The sequence below is a fragment of the Pongo pygmaeus genome, chromosome 13 (assembly GCF_028885625.2).
Source record: "Pongo pygmaeus isolate AG05252 chromosome 13, NHGRI_mPonPyg2-v2.0_pri, whole genome shotgun sequence".
NCBI classification, from domain to species: Eukaryota; Metazoa; Chordata; class Mammalia; order Primates; family Hominidae; genus Pongo; species Pongo pygmaeus.
The window spans coordinates 42,792,207-42,812,275 of NC_072386.2; the positions used below are offsets into that span (position 1 = coordinate 42,792,207).

The window sequence follows — 20,069 nt, forward strand, 5'->3', positions numbered from 1 at the left end:
TCCACATTTCCTCTTCCTTCAAAGTGATTCTTTATATGTAATATCTCCTTCTTTTCAAACAGAGTAAGTTACAAAAATCCTACTACATCAAATGATTTCTGAAAAATAAAGGTAATTCTATCAAAAGCAATTGTGACTAGTCTTTCAACCTCGATGTGCATATATCGGGGAGTGTATTTGTTAACCTGAAAGGCAATAAAACCTGTTCATGGGTAAATCAATTCCTACCACTGGGTTCTTTTGGGAATATCTAGTAATCTAGGTTAGTAATTCTAAAACTTGTGTGTGTATTAGGATCACCTAAAAGGCTTGTTACATCACGGATTGCTGGGCTACACCTAAACAGTTTCTACTACAGCAGATCTGGGGTGGGGCAAGAGAATATGGATTTCTCACAAGTTGCCAGGTGATGCCGATGCTGCTGGTCTAGGGATCTCACTTTGATAACCACTGACCAAAGTTTTAAGGTCACAAGGTGTTTGTAATTAGTTCAGAAACCGGGACACAATGTGTTTAAAAATCCTTAGCAATACAAGGTAATATGAGGCCCCAAACAAGCAACAATGTGTGCTATATAAGCGCAGTGGTGAGAGAACTCTGGGTTGGCACGATTTCCACTCTCAAATCTGGATAGGGTTAAGATCATCAGAGAGCAGGGCATTCTAGAATGCAGAAATGAACCAAATTAGTTGGAGCTAAGACTGGAGAGGTAGGTAGGGATGTGTCTGTGGAGGACTTTTAAGCACATCTCATAAGGAGTACAGATTTTATACAACAGGTAATATTTCTTCGGCCAACACACTATCTCCTCCTGTGGCACGTGGGCACAAAGATTTAGCTCCACATTACTGCAAACGGTTTAACCTTCCCCAAATACTGTTCAGCCGGAGTGAGGTGGGAAAGTTAGTAGATCTCTGGTGTTTGGTGAAGATACCAAGTTAGACTGAAAGGTGGATTGCTTGCATCGCTGAGTCCGAAAGTTGTTGGCTTTTGCAGGGATGGGAAAGCAGGCAACTTTTGGAGGTCTCCCAAAATATAAGAAAAGATTGGGTGTGGATTTAGGTTGACGACAGGAACAGGAAATATCCTGGGATGTTCGAGGCAACCCAATAGAGGGTCTGAAGTGGACGAGACCATGCACTACAGTGCAATGCTTTTCCATCTTTACGGTGCACCCCAGGAGTCACCTGGTGATCTTGCTGAAGTGCAGGTACTGATTCAGCAGGCCTGAAATTGTGCATTTCTAAGATTGTAAGTTCCCAGAGGATGCTGATGCTGCAGACCGCGCTTTGAAGCGAGGTACCATGGGACATCCAGAACACCTGCGGGGAGAGAGGCCTGCTGGCCACATCCCCTGAAGAAAGCAGGATACATGCAATCTTTTAAGCTAAGGTCCCCATCCTGTCTCTCGGGAGAGGTGAGCAGTGAGGATATGGGGACAATGAGAAGGACGGCTCAAGTAGGGCTGGGGAGGGGCAGAGGCGCCCAGGCGCGCCAGGTGCAAGCGCTCAGGAGAGTGCGGTCCGATTGGGTCCGCGGCTCTGGGGCCGCCGCGCGATTGCAGGAGTTTCGACCCTCAGCGGCTCCCATCGCGGCTCCCATCGCGGCTCCCAGGAGCTAAGCGAGACGGCGACGGCGGCAGTCGTCCCTCCCCACGCGGGCGCGCGGGCATGCGGACACCCACTCGGCCGGTCCAGGCCCTCAGGCTCCCGGAAGCGGAAGGGGAGAGCGGCCCGGCCTGGGCGGCGGCGCCGGAGGAGGCGGAGGTGGCGCGGCAGGAGGAGGGGAAAGAGCTGCTGGCGGTCGCGAGAGCGGCGGCAGCGAGAGGCGAGCCAGCGGCGACGGTGAGTGTGGAGGCGCGGGGGCGAAGCGGCCGCCCCCACCCCCATCCCCGGCCCCCGCCACCCCCATCCCCGGCCCCCGCTCCGCTCTGCCGGGCCCGCCCGCCGCTCCTCCGCGCCGGGCCGCCCTCACCTGTCCCTGCACGCCCCCTGCACCTGCTCTGCTTGGAACCCCGGGGCTTCTCGGTGCCTCCCCGCCCCAGGCCTGGCCTTTCTCAGAGCGTCTTCTGCTAGAGCTACAGCCACTTGCTAAGTGCTCCTCCCTCAACTGAGGGTGGGGGGTTCCTGTTCTAGTCGAGACGATGTTGGTTATTTATTTATTTATTTTAAGCCTGTATCCTTAGTTTCTCGCATGTAAACTACAGTTTCTCTCTCCTCACCCCCGTCTGGAGACCTGCACTGGGATCCCGGGTTTCTCTGTGCTATTCCAGAGCTTTTCATTCATTCCAGACTTCTGGTGTGAAGCTGCAGAGAGGAGAGTTTGCTCCTTTATTGACCTTCTCACTCCTCTCCTCTCGATCCAAAGAGGTTTTCGGGAAAATGGCTTATGGATGGCAGCAGTTTGCACTTGTTACTGTTCACTGTAACAGGTCGCTGGATTGTAACTGCAGAGTCCATTTAAGTTATGGTCTTTTTCAAGCTATATGTGGGTCACATTTTAAGATCCCTTGAGAGTCAGGGTGGATGTCTGTATCACCAGGGCTGAAAGGCCATGACCAATTATTACTTTAAAATGTTGCAATATAGCAATCTCTAAAAGTACAAGAGAAAAAAAAAATCAAGGTCATTGTGGGCGGGTCATAAATTATATTGGGAAGTTACAGTCCAAAGGCGACTAAGGATAATTAAGTGCAGTTTAAAAAGGTGTGTTAAATAGGTCCTCAGCCGACTATGCTAATATATGCACTTTTAAAAATTCACTGCTTTCCTTGTGGTAAGAGTAATATTAATAACAGTCACCATTTGAGGACTGCTTAGTATGCGCCATTCCTGGATTAAAAGGCTTTTGGTGTAATATTAAATTCTTCCAACTCTTTAGATTTTACTTATTTTAAAGATAAAATTCAGAGAGATGCTCTATTTTTCCTTAGTTGTGTCATCTCTTAAAAGCAAAAAGATATTTGAAGAATTGAGGTGAGAAATCAATTGGAAAGAAAGAGCCAAATGAGATTTGGTGTCGTGGAAAGAAAAACTGGATCCTAGTCCCATTTCTGTCACTATCCAGCTGTGGGGTCACGGGTAGGGCAATGACCCATGTTATTTTCTCTATACCATCAGAGAGTCAGACTAAATTATTTAAGGCTTATTTTAGCTTTTCCATGCTTACTTAGAAAATGTTATGTTTTTAAATAATATAAGACCTTTTAACGTGGTTTGAAGGTACATTAAAAACATATACGAAGTATTAGTAAAATATCAAAATATAAGTTAAAATGTATAATTCCATAATTGGTGTAGTACTCTTCGAGAATTCATCATTTTCGATGGAAACAATTCTATTAGATCCTTTCACACTATTGAGATTTCTGTTAACATACTTGAGAAGCTGTAGTTGGAATAAATGAAATAGAGCATCATTTAAGGAAAATGATGAGGACCGTGTCACTTTTGCCTATGAGGTACTTTGTTTAATAAGAGAAATCTAAGCATTTAAAAATGCAGACACATAATCAGCTTAACAGGAAGTTCTGAGACAATCAATGAATCATAACATGTGTACTTCTTATTTGCCTCCTGCCTCATTTCTTTAATTCGTAATGACCGATTCAGAACCTGTGGAAAAATGCATGAATAAAATAATGGTTTTATAAAATGTGACCCACATATAGCTTGAAAAAGACGGTAACTCAAATGGTCTCTGCAGTTACAATCCAGGGACCTGTTACAATGAATAGTAACAAGTGCAAACTGCTGCCATCCATAAGCCATTTTCCCGAAGACCTCTTTGGATTGAGAGGAGAGGAGTGAGAAGCTCAATAAAGGAGCAGTTTATTGTTTGTCCTCCTGCTAGTCTTATTATATGGTGGTTGAGTTTATTGTTTGTTCTCCTGCTAGTCTTATTATATAGTGGTTTAGTAAAGAAACTGCTTGAGAAGTTGAGTAATGTCTCCATGGAGCTGTTTTTCTGGAATTGTAATTGAATGTGACTCAATGAAAACTTTTTTAGCATAGGAGGCGACACAGTGGCAGTATCAATACTATCAGGCAAAAGAGGGAAGGCAGAGGAAAGGCTGTTTTTATTGCCAAGAGCTTGTTCCCTAAATTCAGTTTTACTTTTATATTAAGGAATGTAACCTTTAGTGTTGTTTTAGTAAAACATTAGGGCTCAGATTCAACTTTTCACATGCATTAGATATAATAGGCAATTTAGCATCTAGTAGAATAATCAGTGCTTAAATAACTCTTATTAAAGGTAAAAATACAGTTGAAATTGTAAAACAGTTTTTATTGTTGAAAGTGATTTGTTAAGAATTCTTGATAAGTCAGACTAGTTTAAAAAGCACATTTTCATAGACATGTGAATCATCACTGTGCTCATTGATAGCTCCCTGAACAAAAATACCTTAGTATGATGGTACTTTATGTGTTTGTTTTGCTCTTTAGATCTAACCTGGGCAAAATTGTGACATTTTTGAAGTTTGCCTCTGCCTTTCAAGCTGCTTTTTCCTCTGTGCTATTTCTCTCAGGGTAGATTAACCTTCTTCCCCATTTCAGAGACTCTTTTAACCTATGTGTTGCTCCTTCTACAAAAGGGCAGGTTGGGTAAAATTGGTATTTTACCATTCACTGATGAATTTCATTTTAATTCTAACGTAAAATGCTCAAGTGTGATGTCAACCAGGCTTCTGATTTTAAGCTTTTTATCTGTAATTACAGAATGAAGAACTCTTTCACTTACTGCAGGATTTTCAGCTTCAGCAAGCAGGTGAGGAGAGATTTTTCTTATGATGTTAGTGTTCTTAAAACATGCCTCCTCTGGTAAAGCCTGGTGTGAAGGAAATATAATTTAGTCTTCTACCCCCAACCCCCCAACCAATCTCTCTTGGTGCGGTGGGTACTAGAAGGTAAGTAGCAGGCTTCCCTTCCTTCTTGGAAGAACATACTTGATTCATACCCAGGAAAAGCCTGGGCCTCTTCATTTCTGGCTTTTACTGTATCTGAAGGTTTTTTCCTTGTGCTGATTTTGGAACAGAAGTTACCTTTTCTAATCCCTGTCCCTATCCTACATTTAATCTTGCCCTTTCAGTCCCTTTTTCCACTCCTATCTTCCTAATGAAAATTCCCACAGAGACATTTTGTACTGACTGAAACAATATTTGGTGGTCTTTAATTCGTATCACCCCACACCTCTCAAGCTATTTTTACTTTTTGTTAGAATATTCTAATGAAGTGAGCTTGAGCCAGGGAGAATGGAGACCGAGGCTGCAGTGAGCTGTGATTGCAGCACTCCAACCTGGACAACACAGTGAGACCCTTTCTCAGACAAACATACCCAAAAAACAGTGCCCCAGTTATCTACTTTCTCTAAAGTTAAAGCAAGTTAACGCAAGCAGGGAAAAATAAAGGTAAATGCCTGTATTAGCAGTGCTAATACTACTAGTAGTAATACTACTAGGATAGTGTTAACAGTATTAATACTGCAGTGTAGTACTACTAATACAGTCATTTACATTTATTTTTCACTCATGAGACTGGTGCACACAAAAACAAATTTATGAGAAGAGCAACAGCTTATGCTCAGTTTTGCCCAGAATGTAATTTAAAGTCTTAGTCTACAGAGTGGATTCTTGAAACCATTGATGGTGCAAGTATGTTATGCTTTGACACTTTGTCCACCCACATTTATACAAAGTCTTCCTGGAAAACTCAGCAATTGATTCAGAATCCCTGCTTGCATTATGCATTCTTTATTAGCTTCTGAAGTCAAGTACTGATTTTCTTTCACACTTTATTCCTTTGCTCACCAGTCCTGCTTTTACTTGAATGTGATTTAGTTTAGGGACTTCAGTTCTTTCATTCTATTTTAGATCAAATCTCTATTTTTGGTTTTCTGCTTAAAGAACCCCCTAGCCAACATGTAGAAATACAACTTCAGCTAGTATGATACTAGCTGAAGGGCTGTAATATTTGAAGTTTTTTTTTTAACTAGTTCACAGACTTTAGAAAAGTAGATAACGGGGCATTTTTTGTTGTTCTTGTGTTTGTTTTGTTTTTTGTTTGAGACAGGATCTCACTCTGTTGCCCAGGCTGGAGTGCAGTGCAGTCACAGCTCACTGCAGCCTTGGTCTCCATCTCCCTGGCTTAAGCGATCCTCCCACTTCAGCCTCTCAATAAGCTGGGACTACAGGTGTGTGCCACCACACCTGGCTGGTTTTCTGTTTGTTCGTTTTTTGTTGTTGTTGTTTTTGAGACAGAGTCTTGCTCTGTCACCCAGGCTGGAGTGCAGTGGGGTGATCTCGGCTCACTGCAACCTCCGCCTCCCGGGTTCAAGCAGTTCTCCTGTCTCAGCCTCCTGAGTAGCTGGGATTACAGGCGCCCACCATCACGCCTGGCTAATTTTTGTATTTTTAGTAGAGATGGGGTTTCGCGATGTTGGCCAGTTTGATCTCGAACTCCTGACCTCAGGTGATCCACCTGCCTTCGCCTCCCAAAGTGCTGGGATTACAGGCATGAGCCACTGTGCCTGGTCCCCGTTTGTTTGTTTTTTAACTAGAGGCTAGGTCTGGCTGTGTTGCCCAGGCTGCTCTGGATCTCCTTAGCTCAAGGAATCCTACCCCCACACACCTCCCAACGTGGTATGATTACAGGCAAGAGCAGGCCCTGGGGTATTGTTAAACTGTTTCATTACTTTTAATGATGGGGACCTAGAAACGTTGTTTCATTCTGGAGTTTGTAAAACTAGAAGTAAAACTTATCTTTCAGTTTCCCTTCCTGTCCTCTCTCCTTCACTCCCCTGTAAAGTTAGCATTTTGGAGGTGCTGCTTTGCCAGTCAATTTCTCATTGAAGTGTGACAGCAATTGTGTAAGCTGACATTTTTATCTCCATTTTACAGATGGTCAAACTGAAGCTTGAAAAGAAACTAAAGCTTGGAAAGTGAATAAGAGACTATGTCATAATTTCTCTTTATTTTGTTTTATTTTATTATTATTATACTTTAAGTTTTAGGGTACATGTGCACAATGTGCAGGTTAGTTACATATGTATACATGTGCCATGCTGGTGTGCTGCACCCATTAACTTGCCATTTAGCATTAGGTATATCTCCCAATGCTATCCCTCCCTCCTCCCCCCACCCCACAACAGTCCCCAGAGTGTGATGTTCCTCTTCCTGTGTCCATGTGTTCTCATTGTTCAGTTCCCACCTATGAGTGAGAATATGTGGTGTTTGGTTTTTTGTTCTTGCAGTAGTTTACTGAGAGTGATGATTTCCAGTTTCATCCATGTCCCTACAAAGGACATGAACTCATTATTTTTTATGGCTGCATAGTATTCCATGGTGTATATGTGCCACATTTTCTTAATCCAGTCTATCATTGTTGGACATTTGGGTTGGTTCCAAGTCTTTGCTATTGTGAATAGAGCTGCAATAAACATACGTGTGCATGTGTCTTTATAGCAGCATGATTTATAGTCCTTTGGGTATATACCCAGTAATGGGATGGCTGGGTCAAATGGTATTTCTAGTTCTAGATCCCTGAGGAATCGCCACACTGACTTCCACAATGGTTGAACTAGTTTACAGTCCCACCAACAGTGTAAAAGTGTTCCTATTTCTCCACATCCTCTCCAGCACCTGTTGTTTCCTGACTTTTTAATGTTTGCCATTCTAACTGGTGTGAGATGGTATCTCATTGTGGTTTTGATTTGCATTTCTCTGATGGCCAGTGATGGTGAGCATTTTTTCATGTGTCTTTTGGCTGCATAAATGTTTTCTTTTGAGAAGTGTCTGTTCATGTCCTTCGCCCACTTTTTGATGGGGTTGTTTGTTTTTTTCTTGTAAATTTGTTGGAGTTCGTTGTAGATTCTGGATATTAGCCCTTTGTGAGATGAGTAGGTTGCGAAAATTTTCTCCCATTTTGTTGGTTGCCTGTTCACTCTGATGGTAGTTTCCTTTGCTGTGCAGAAGCTCTTTAGTTTAATTAGATCCCATTTGTCAATTTTGGCTTTTGTTGCCATTGCTTTTGGTGTTTTAGACATGAAGTCCTTGCCCATGCCTATGTCCTGAATGGTAATGCCTAGGTTTTCTTCCAGGGTTTTTATGGTTTTAGGTCTAACTTTTAAGTCTTTAATCCATCTTGAATTAATTTTTGTATAAGGTGTAAGGAAGCCATCCAGTTTCAGCTTCCTACATATGGCTAGCCAGTTTTCCCAGCACCATTTATTGAATAGGGAATCCTTTCCCCATTGCTTGTTTTTCTCAGGTTTGTCAAAGATCAGATAGTTGTAGATATGCGGCGTTATTTCTGAGGGCTCTGTTCTGTTCCGTTGATCTATATCTCTGTTTTGGTACCAGTACCATGCTGTTTTGGTTACTGTAGCCTTGTAGTATAGTTTGAAGTCAGGTAGCGTGATGCCTCCAGCTTTGTTCTTTTGGCTTAGGATTGACTTGGCCATGCGGGCTCTTTTTTGGTTCCATATGAAGTTTAAAGTAGTTTTTTCCAATTCTGTGAAGAAAGTCATTGGTAGCTTGATGGGGATGGCATTGAATCTGTAAATTACCTTGGGCAGTACGGCCATTTTCACGATATTGATTCTTCCTACCTATGAGCATGGAATGTTCTTCCATTTGTTTGTATCCTCTTTTATTTCCTTGAGCAGTGGTTTGTAGTTCTCCTTGAAGAGGTCCTTCACATCCTTTCTAAGTTGGATTCCTAGGTGTTTTATTGTCTTTGAAGCAATTGTGAATAGGAGTTCACTCATGATTTGGCTCTCTGTTTGTCTGTTATTGGTGTATAAGAATGCTTGTGATTTTTGTACATTGATTTTGTATCCTGAGACTTTGCTGAAGTTGTTTATCAGCTTAAGGAGATTTTGGGCTGAGACAATGGGGTTTTCTAGATAGAGAATCATATCATCTGCAAACAGGGACAATTTGACTTCCTCTTTTCCTCATTGAATACCCTTGATTTCCTTCTCCTGCCTAATTGCCCTGGCCAGAACTTCCAACACTATGTTGAATAGGAGTGGTGAGAGAGGGCATCCCAGTTTTCAAAGGGAATGCTTCCAGTTTTTGCCCATTCAGTATGATTTTGGCTGTGGGTTTGTTGTAGATAGCTCTTATTATTTTGAGATACGTCCCTTCAATACCTAATTTATTGAGAGTTTGTAGCATGAAGGGCTGTTGAATTTTGTCAAAGGCCGTTTCTGCATCTATTGAGATAATCATGTGGTTTTTGTCTTTGGTTCTGTTTATATGCTGGATTACATTTGTTGATTTGCGTATATTGAACCAGCCTTGCATCCCAGGGATGAAGCCCACTTGATCATGGTGGATAAGCTTTTTGATGTGCTGCTGGATTCTGTTTGCCAGTATTTTACTCGGGATGTTTGCATCGATGTTCATCAGGGATATTGGTCTAAAATTCTCTTTTTTTGTTGTGTCTCTGCCTGGCTTTGGTATCAGGATGATGCTGGCCTCATAAAATGAGTTAGGGAGGATTCCCTCTTTTTCTGTTGATTGGAATAGTTTCAGAAGGAATGGTACGAGTTCCTCCTTGTACCTCTGGTAGAATTCGGCTGTGAATCCGTCTGGTCCTGGACTGTTTTTGGTTGGTAAGCTATTGATTATTGCCACAATTTCAGAGCCTGTTATTGGTCTATTCAGAGATTCCACTTCTTCCTGGTTTAGTCTTGGGAGGGTGTATGTGTCGAGGAATTTATCCATTTCTTCTAGATTTTCTAGTTTATTTGCATAGAGGTGTTTGTAGTATTCTCTGATGGTAGTTTGTATTTCTGTGGGATTGGTGGTGATATCCCCTTTAACATTTTTTATTGCGTCTATTTGATTCTTCTCTCTTATCTGCTAGCCGTCTATCAATTTTGTTGATCCTTTCAAATAACCAGCTCCTGGATTCATTAATTTTTTGAAGGGTTTTTTGTGTCTCTATTTCCTTCAGTTCTGCTCTGATTTTAGTTATTTCTTGCCTTCTGCTAGCTTTTGAATGTGTTTGCTCTTGCTTTTCTAGTTCTTTTAATTGTGATGTTAGGGTGTCAATTTTGGATCTTTCCTGCTTTCTCTTGTGGGCATTTAGTGCTATAAATTTCCCTCTACACACTGCTTTGAATGTGTCCCAGAGATTCTGGTATGTTGTGTCTTTGTTCTCATTGGTTTCAAAGAACATCTTTATTTCTGCCTTCATTTCTTTATGTACCCAGTAGTCATTCAGGAGCAGGTTGTTCAGTTTCCATAATTTCTCTTTTAACATCTGTGGAAGATTAATTTTTTAATCTGTTGATAATCAACTGAATATCTATGTGATATTTAAAAGATTGAATTTCTAATTGGCAATGAGAGCTTGATTTTTATGGAGAATTATTTAACTGCCACACTTGACCAGTTTTCAGAGTAGAATGATATCAGAAGTCAAAAAGTTTTATAAATACATTTACAGCTGTAACTCTGCTTTCTAAATTCATTTGGCTGTCATTAATAAGTTTAAAATTTCATATATTCATCTAATAAGCATTTTCTCTTGGCACTGTGGAAAAAAAAATTTGGTGTGTTTGAAAACTTAGCCTGTAAATTGTTGATTGTATTCTTTCAGGCGTAGCAATATTAAAAATATTTAATGACATTTTATAGTTTTGAAACTTTGAAATTGTTTTGTTGTTCCAATTTTTTGAATGTTTAAGCCCAACGTTACTTTTGTTTTGTTTTGTTTTTGAGACAGGGCCTTACTCTGGCACCCAGACTGGAATGTAGTGGCACGATGATCTCTGCTCACCATAGCTTCTGCCTTCTGGGTTCAAGCTTCAAGCGATTCTCGTGCCTCAGCCTCCCGAGTAGCTGGGATTACAGGCGGGCGCCACTATGCCTGGCTAATTTTTGTATTTTTGGTAGAGACGGGGTTTTAACATGTTGGCCAGGCCAACCTCAAACTCCTGACCTCAGATGATCTGCCCACCTTGGCCTCCCAAAGTGCTGGGATTACAGGCATGAGCCACCATGCCCGGCCCAGTATTAATTTTATTACTACATAGATGAGATTTGATTTCTCAGTGGTAGTGGTGTTTATCTAGTACTGAAATACGAATCTCATTTCAGAGGCTGTGTCTGCAGTGTAGCTCTGATAACTATAAACATAAAGTAGGATTTTTCTTGATTTTAAGCCAGCGAGTGACTGGGATTTGACTCATGGGTGATTGGCCTGTGCTATAACCTACTAACGTTACTGACAGAAACTACTATTTTGCTGAAATATTAGGAAGCCACTTTCAAGTCATAGACTCAGCAGCATTATTGTTTTTGGCCGTCTTTCAAACATGTTTTGTTGTACCACATTTAATTCTGTTTGAATTTTTTCTGAAATAATTCATTTATTTGCCACTGGGGTAGCAACTCTTTAACTTTTTTTTTTTTTTGAGAAGAAGTCTCGCCCTGTTGCCCAGGCTGGAGTGCAGTAGTGCAATCTCTGCTCACTGCAACCTCTGCCTCTTGGGTTGAAACGATTCTCGTGCCTTAACCTCCTAAGTAGTTCTGATTACAGGCACACACCACCACGCCCAGCTTATTTTTGTATTTTTAGTGGAGACAGGGTTTTCCCATGTTTGCCAGGCTTGTCTTGAACTCCTGACCTCAAGTGATCCTCCCACCTCGGCCTCCCAAAGTGCTGGGATTACAGGCATGAGCCACTATACCCAGACTTTAACTTTGTGATTCTGTGTTTAGTCTCTGAAAAGCAAAGGTGCAGCCAAGGAGCTCACTTTAAATTAGCTTAAAAAGTTAAGAGTAGAAACAAAGTTCATTTGACAATCTAACAATTATGGACCATAGAAAAGTTGAACCTGGAAGGAAATACAGGTTCCGTGCCCCCCAACAAATGTTTAAAGGGAAAAGAAATGTAATAATTTTGTTGTATTTTTTACATTCTCAGTATTTAATAGTCTGCTGTTGCTGTGGTAACCAGCACACTTAACGCACTTGTAACTTGGCTTTTGTTTCCTGTCTTGGAGAATGGTTCCACCCTTCACCTAGACCCTAAGTGTGAAACTTGGGAGCCATCCTAGTCTGCCCTTTGCTCCCAATTGATCACTAAGTCCTATCAGTTTTATTTATTTAAATTCTCCCAGATCTGCCCCTTCTCTTTTTTTTTTAATTTCTTCTTTCTTTTTTTAATTTATTTTCTTTTTTTTAAATTATACTTTAAGTTCTAGGGTACATGTGCACAACGTGCAGGTTTGTTACATAGGTATACATGTGCCATGTTGGTTTGCTGCACCCATTAACTCGTCATTTACATTAGGTATTTCTCATAATGCTATTCCTCCCCCTCCCCCCACCTCATGACAGGCCCCGGTGTGTGATGTTCCCCTTCCTGTGTCCAGATGTTCTCACTGTTCAGTTCCCACCTATGAGTGAGAACATGTGGTGTTTGATTTTCTGTCCTTGTAATAGTTTGCTGAGAATGATGGTTTCCGGCTTCATCCATGTCCCTACAAAGGACAGGAACTCATCCTTTTTATGGCTGCATAGTATTCCATGGTGTATATGTGCCACATTTTCTTAATCTAGTCTGTCATTGATGGACATTTGGGTTGGTTCCAAGTCTTTGCTATTGTGAATAGTGCTGCAATACACATACATGTGCATGTGTCTTTATAGCAGCATGATTTATAGTCCTTTGGGTATATACCCAGTAATGGGATGGCTGGGTCAAATGGTATTTCTAGTTCTAGATCCCTGAGGAATCGCCACACAGTCTTCCACAATGGTTGAACTAAGTTTACGGTCCCACCAACAGTGTAAAAGTGTTCCTATTTCTTCATATCCTCTCCAGCACCTGTTGTTTCCTGAGTTTTTAATGATCGCCATTCTAACTGGTGTGAGATGGTATCTCATTGTGGTTTTGATTTGCATTTCTCTGATGGCCAGTGATGGTGAGCATTTTTTCATGTGTTTTTTGGCTGCATAAATGTCTTTTTTTGAGAAGTGTCTGTTCATATCCTTTGCCCACTTTTTGTTGGGGTTGTTTGTTTTTTTCTTATAAATTTGTTTGAGTTCATTGTAGATTCTGGATATTAGCCCTTTGTCAGATGAGTAGATTGCAAAAATTTTCTCCCATTCTGTAGGTTGCCTGTTCACTCTGATGGTAGTTTCTTTTGCTGTGCAGAAGCTCTTTGGTTTAATTAGATCCCATTTGTCAGTTTTGGCTCTTGTTGCCATTGCTTTTGGTGTTTTAGACATGAAGTCCTTGCCCATGCCTATGTCCTGAATGGTATTTCCTAGGTTTTCTTCTAGGGTTTTTATGGTTTCAGGTCTAACATTTAAGTCTTTAATCCATCTTGAATTAATTTTTGTATAAGGTGTAAGGAAGGGATCCGGTTTCAGCTTTCTACATATGGCTAGCCAATTTTCCCAGCACCATTTATTTATTTATTTTTTATTTTACTTTTTTTTTTATTTTTCTTCTTCTTCTTCTTCTTCTTCTTCTTATTATTATACTTTAGGCTCTATAGTACATGTGCGCAACGTGCAGGTAAGTTACATATGTATACATGTGCCATGCTGGTGCACTGCACCCACCAACTCGTCATCTAGCATTAGGTGTATCTCCCAATGCTATCCCTCCCTCCTCCCCCCACCCCACAACAGTCTCCGAAGTGTGATGTTCCCCTTCCTGTGTCCATGTGTTCTCATTGCTCAATTCCCACCTATGAGTGAGAATATGCGGTGTTTGGTTTTTTGTTCTTGTGATAGTTTCCTGAGAATGATGATTTCCAATTTCATCCATGTCCCTACAAAGGACATGAACTCATCATTTTTTATGGCTGCATAGTATTCCATGGTGTATATGTGCCACATTTTCTTAATCCAGTCTATCATTGTTGGACATTTGGGTTGGTTCCAAATCTTTGCTATTGTGAATAATGCTGCAATACACATATGCGTGCATGTGTCTTTATAGCAGCATGATTTATAGTCCTTTGGGTTTATACCCAGTAATGGGATGGCTGGGTCAAATGGAATTTCTAGTTCTAGATCCCTGAGGAATCGCCACACTGACTTCCACAATGGTTGAACTAGTTTACAGTCCCACCAACAGTGTAAAAGCATTCCTATTTCTCCACATCCTCTCCAGCACCTGTTGTTTCCTGAGTTTTTAATGATTGCCATTCTAACTGGTGTGAGATGGTATCTCATTGTGGTTTTGATTTGCATTTCTCTGATGGCCAGTGATGGTGAGCATTTTTTCATGTGTTTTTTGGCTGCATAAATGTCTTCTTTTGAGAAGTGTCTGTTCATGTCCTTCGCCCACTTTTTGATGGGGTTGTTTGTTTTTTTCTTGTAAATTTGTTTGAGTTCATTGTAGATTCTGGATATTAGCCCTTTGTGAGATGAGTAGGTTGCGAAAATTTTCTCCATTTTGTAGGTTGCCTGTTCACTCTGATGGTAGTTTCCTTTGCTGTGCAGAAGCTCTTTAGTTTAATTAGATCCCATTTGTCAATTTTGGCTTTTGTTGCCATTGCTTTTGGTGTTTTAGACATGAAGTCCTTGCCCATGCCTATGTCCTGAATAGTAATGCCTAGGTTTTCTTCTAGGGTTTTTATGGTTTTAGGTCTAACATTTAAGTCTTTAATCCATCTTGAATTGATTGTTGTATAAGGTGTAAGGAAGGGATCCAGTTTCAGCTTTCTACATATGGCTAGGCAGTTTTCCCAGCACCATTTATTGAATAGGGAATCCTTTCCCCATTGCTTGTTTTTCTCAGGTTTGTCAAAGATCAGATAGTTGTAGATATGTGGCATTATTTCTGAGGGCTCTGTTCTGTTCCATTGATCTATATCTCTATTTTGGTACCAGTACCATGTTGTTTTGGTTACTGTAGCCTTGTAGTATAGTTTGAAGTCAGGTAGTGTGATGCCTCCAGCTTTGTTCTTTTGGCTTAGGATTGACTTGGCGATGTGGGCTCTTTTTTGGTTCCATATGAACTTTAAAGTAGTTTTTTCCAATTCTGTGAAGAAAGTCATTGGTAACTTGATGGGGATGGCATTGAATCTGTAAATTACCTTGGGAAGGATGGCCATTTTCATTATATTGATTCTTCCTACCCATGAGCATGGAATGTTCTTCCATTTGTTTGTATTCTCTTTTATTTCCTTGAGCAGTGGTTTGTAGTTCTCCTTGAAGAGGTCCTTCACATCCCTTGTAAGTTGGATTCCTAGGTATTTTATTCTCTTTGAAGCAATTGTGAATGGGAGTTCACTCATGATTTGGCTCTCTGTTTGTCTGTTATTGATGTATAAGAATGCTTGTGATTTTTGTACATTGATTTTGTATCCTGAGACTTTGCTGAAGTTGTTTATCAGCTTAAGGAGATTTTGGGCTGAGACAATGGGGTTTTCTAGATATACTATCATGTCATCTGCAAACAGGGACAATTTGACTTCCTCTTTTCCTAGTTGAATACCCTTGATTTCCTTCTCTTGCCTAATTGCCCTGGCCAGAACTTCCAACACTATGTTGAATAGAAGTGGTGAGAGAGGGCATCCCTGTCTTGTGCCAGTTTTCAAAGGGAATGCTTCCACTTTTTGCCCATTCAGTATGATATTGGCTGTGGGTTTGTCATAAATAGCTCTTATTATTTTGAGATACGTCCCTTCAATACCTAATTTATTGAGAGTTTTTAGCATGAAGGGTTGTTGAATTTTGTCAAAGGCCTTTTCTGCATCTATTGAGATAATCATGTGGTTTTTGTCTTTGGTTCTGTTTATATGCTGGATTACATTTATTGATTTGCGTATATTGAACCAGCCTTGCATCCCAGGGATGAAGCCCACTTGATCATGGTGGATAAGCTTTTTGATGTGCTGCTGGATTCTGTTTGCCAGTATTTTATTGAGGATTTTTGCATCAATGTTCATCAAGGATATTGGTCTAAAATTCTCTTTTTCTGTTGTGTCTCTGCCAGGCTTTGCTATCAGGATGATGCTGGCCTCATAAAATGAGTTAGGGAGGATTCCCTCTTTTTCTATTGATTGGAATAGTTTCAGAAGGAATGGTACCAGCTCCTCCTTGTACCTCTGGTAGAATTTGGCTGTGAACCCATCTGGTCCTGGACTGTTTTTGGTTGGTAAGCTATTGATTATTGCCACAATTTCAGCTCCTGTTATTGGTCTATTCAGAGATTCAACTTCTTCCTCGTTTAGTCTTGGGAGGGTGTATGTGTTGAGGAATTTATCCATTTCTTCTAGATTTTCTAGTTTATTTGCGTAGAGGTGTTTGTAATATTCTCTGATGGTAGTTTGTATTTCTGTGGGATCGGTGGTGATATCCCCTTTATCATTTTTTTATTGCATCTATTTGATTCTTCTCTCTTTTTTTCTTTATTAATCTTGCTAGCGGTCTATCAATTTTGTTGATCCTTTCAAAAAACCAGCTCCTGGATTCATTGATTTTTTTGAAGGGTTTTTTGTGTCTCTATTTCCTTCAGTTCTGTTCTGATTTTAGTTATTTCTTGCCTTCTGCTAGCTTTTGAATGTGTTTGCTCTTGCTTTTCTAGTTCTTTTAATTGTGATATTAGGGTGTCAATTTTAGATCTTTCCTGCTTTCTCTTGTGGGCATTTAGTGCTATAAATTTCCCTCTACACACTGCTTTGAATGCATCCCAGAGATTCTGGTATGTTGTGTCTTGGTTCTCGTTGGTTTCAAAGAACATCTTTATTTCTGCCTTCATTTCGTTATGTACCCAGTAGTCATTCAGGAGCAGGTTGTTCAGTTTCCATGTAGTTGAGCAGTTTTGAGTGAGATTCTTAATGCTGAGTTCTAGCTTGATTGCACTGTGATCTGAGAGATAGTTTGTTACAATTTCTGTTCTTTTACATTTATTAAGGAGAGCTTTACTTCCAAGTATGTGGTCAATTTTGGAATAGGTGTGGTGTGGTGCTGAAAAAAATGTATATTCTGTTGATTTGGGGTGGAGAGTTCTGTAGATGTCTATTAGGTCCGCTTGGTGCAGAGCTGAGTTCAATTCCTGGGTATCCTTGTTGACTTTCTGTCTCGTTGATCTGTCTAATGTTGACAGTGGGGTGTTAAAGTCTCCCATTATTAATGTGTGGGAGTCTAAGTCTCTTTGTAGGTCACTCAGGATTGCTTTATGAATCTGGGTGCTCCTGTATTGGGTGCATATATATTTAGGATAGTTAGCTCTTCTTGTTGAATTAATCCCTTTACCATTATGTAATGGCCTTCTTTGTCACTTTTGATCTTTGTTGGTTTAAAGTCTGTTTTATCAGAGACTAGGATTGCAACCCCTGCCTTTTTTTGTTTTCCATTTGCTTGGTACATCTTCCTCCATCCTTTTATTCTGAGCCTATGTGTGTCTCTGCACGTGAGATGGGTTTCCTGAATACAGCACACTGATGGGTCTTGAGTCTTTATCCAATTTGCCAGTCTGTGTCTTTTAATTGGAGCATTTAGTCCATTTACATTTAAAGTTAATATTGTTATGTGTGAATCTGATCCTGTCATTATGATGTTAGCTGGTTATTTTGCTCGTTACTTGATGCAGTCTCTTCCTAGTCTCGATGGTCTTTACATTTCGGTATGATTTTGCAGTGGCTGGTACCGGTTGTGCCTTTCCATGTTTAGCACTTCCTTCAGGAGCTCTTTTAGGGCAGGCCTGGTGGTGACCAAATCTCTCAGCATTTGCTTGTCTGTAAAGTATTTTATTTCTCCTTCACTTATGAAGCTTAGTTTGGCTGGATATGAAATTCTGGGTTGACAATTCTTTTCTTTAAGAATGTTGAATATTGGCCCCCACTCTCTTCTGGCTTGTAGGGTTTCTGCCGAGAGATCCGCTGTTAGTCTGATGGGCTTCCCTTTGATGGTAACCCGACCTTTCTCTCTGGCTGCCCTTAACATTTTTTCCTTCATTTCAACTTTGGTGAATCTGACAATTATGTGTCTTGGAGTTGCTCTTCTTGAGGAGTATCTTTGTGGCGTTCTCTGTATTTCCTGAATCTGAATGTTGGCCTGCCTTGCTAGATTGGGGAAATTCTCCTGGATAATACCCTGCAGAGTGTTTTCCAACTTGTTTCCATTCTCCCCGTCACTTTCAGGTACACCAATCAGACGTAGATTTGGTGTTTTCACATAGTCCCACATTTCTTGGAGGCTTTGCTCGTTTCTTTTTATTCTTTTTTCTCTGAACTTCCCTTCTCGCTTCATTTCATTCATTTCATCTTCCACAGCTGATACCCTTTCTTCCATTTGATCGCATGGGCTCCTGAGGCTTCTGCATTCTTCACGTAGTTCTTGAGCCTTGGTTTTCAGCTCCATCAGCTCCTTTAAGCACTTCTCTGTATTGGTTATTCTAGTTATACATTCTTCTAAATTTTTTCCAAAGTTTTCAACTTCTTTGCCTTTGGTTTGAATATCCTCCCGTAGCTCGGAGTAATTTGATCGTCTGAAGCCTTCTTCTCTCAGCTTGTCAAAGTCATTCTCCGTCCAGCTTTGTTCCGTTGCTGGTGAGGAACTGCGTTCCTTTGGAGGAGGAGAGGTACTCTGCTTTTTAGAGTTTCCAGTTTTTCTGCTCTGTTTTTTCCCCATCTTTGTGGTTTTATCTACTTTTGGTCTTTGATGATGGTGATGTACAGATGGATTTTTTGGTGTGGATGTCCTTTCTGTTAGTTTTCCTTCTAACAGACAGGATCCTCAGCTGCAGGTCTGTTGGAGTACCTGGCCGGCCGTGTGAGGTGTCAGTCTGCCCCTGCTGGGGGTTGCCTCCCAGTTAGGCTGCTCGGGGGTCAGGGGTCAGGGACCCACTTGAGGAGGCAGTCAGCCCGTTCTCAGATCTCCAGCTGCGTGCTGGGAGAACCACTGCTCTCCTCAAAGCTGTCAGACAGGGACATTTAAGTCTGCAGAGGTTACTGCTGTCTTTTTGTTTGTCTGTGCCCTGCCCCCAGAGGTGGAGCCTACAGAGGCAGGCAGGCCTCCTTGAGCTGTGGTGGGCTCCACCCAGTTCAAGCTTCCAGGCTGCTTTGTTTACCTAAGCGAGCCTTGGCAATGGCGGGCGCCCCTCCCGCAGCCTAGCTGCCGACTTGCTGTTTGATCTCAGACTGCTGTGCTAGCAATCAGCAAGACTCCGTGGGCGTAGGACCCGCTGAGCCAGGTGCGGGCTATACTCTCCTGGGACACCGTTTCCTAAGCCCGTCGGAAAAGCACAGTATTCGGGTGGGAGTGGCCCGATTTTCCAGGTGCCGTCTGTCACCCCTGGAAAGGGAACTCCCTGACCCCTTGCGCTTCCCGAGTGAGGCAATGCCTTGCCCCTGCTTCGGCTGGCGCACGGTGCAGTCACCCACTGACCTGTGCCCACTGTCTGGCACTCCCTAGTGAGATGAACACGTTACCTCAGATGGAAATGCAGAAATCACCCGTCTTCTGCGTCGCTCGCGCTGGGAGCTGTAGACCGGTGCTGTTCCTATTCGGCCATCTTAGCACCATTTATTAAATAGGGAATCCTTTCCCCATTTCTTTTTGTCAGGTTTGTCAAAGACCAGATGGTTGTAGATGTGTGGTATTATTTCTGAGGGCTCTGTTCTGTTCCATTGGTCTATATGTCTGTTTTGGTACCAGTATCATGCTGTTTTGGTTACTGTAGCCTTGTAGTATAGTTTGAAGTCAGGTAGCGTGATGCCTCCAGCTTTGTTCTTTTGGCTTAGGATTGACTTGGCGATGCGTGCTCTTTTTTGGTTCCATATGAAGTTTAAAGTAGTTTTTTCCAATTCTGTGAAGAAAGTCATTGGTAGCTTGATGGGGATGGCATTGAATCTGTAAATTACCTTGGGCAGTATGGCCATTTTCATGATATTGATTCCTCCTATCCATGAGCATCGAATGTTCTTCCATTTGTTTGTTTCCTCTTTTATTTCATTGAGCAGTGGTTTGTAGTTCTCCTTGAAGAGGTCCTCCACACCCCTTGTAAGTTGGATTCCTAGGTATTCTCTTTGAAGCAGTTGTGAATAGGAGTTCACTCATGATTTGGCTCTCTGTTTGTCTGTTATTGGTG

General features: G+C 41.4%; 1 protein-coding gene across 6 annotated transcripts in view; it reads left to right on the forward strand.

Moving 5' to 3' along the window:
* The first annotated feature begins 470 nt into the window (after positions 1 to 470).
* Positions 471 to 20,069, forward strand: part of ZDHHC21 (zinc finger DHHC-type palmitoyltransferase 21) — an 88,690-nt gene continuing 69,091 nt past the window's right edge. For 3 of the 6 annotated variants that reach the window (XR_010123293.1, XM_063649508.1, XM_063649509.1), the window contains exons 1-2: positions 471 to 1,844; positions 4,719 to 4,767. Coding sequence is in view for 2 of the 6 variants with exons in the window: in XM_063649508.1 (XP_063505578.1) it covers positions 1,671 to 1,844; positions 4,719 to 4,767 (223 nt within the window). In the remaining 4 variants the exon portion in view is untranslated. Of the gene's footprint in view, positions 1,845 to 4,718; positions 4,768 to 20,069 lie in introns of those variants that run through there. The other 3 variants (XM_054501445.2, XM_054501446.2, XM_063649510.1) reach the window with 2 other exon arrangements.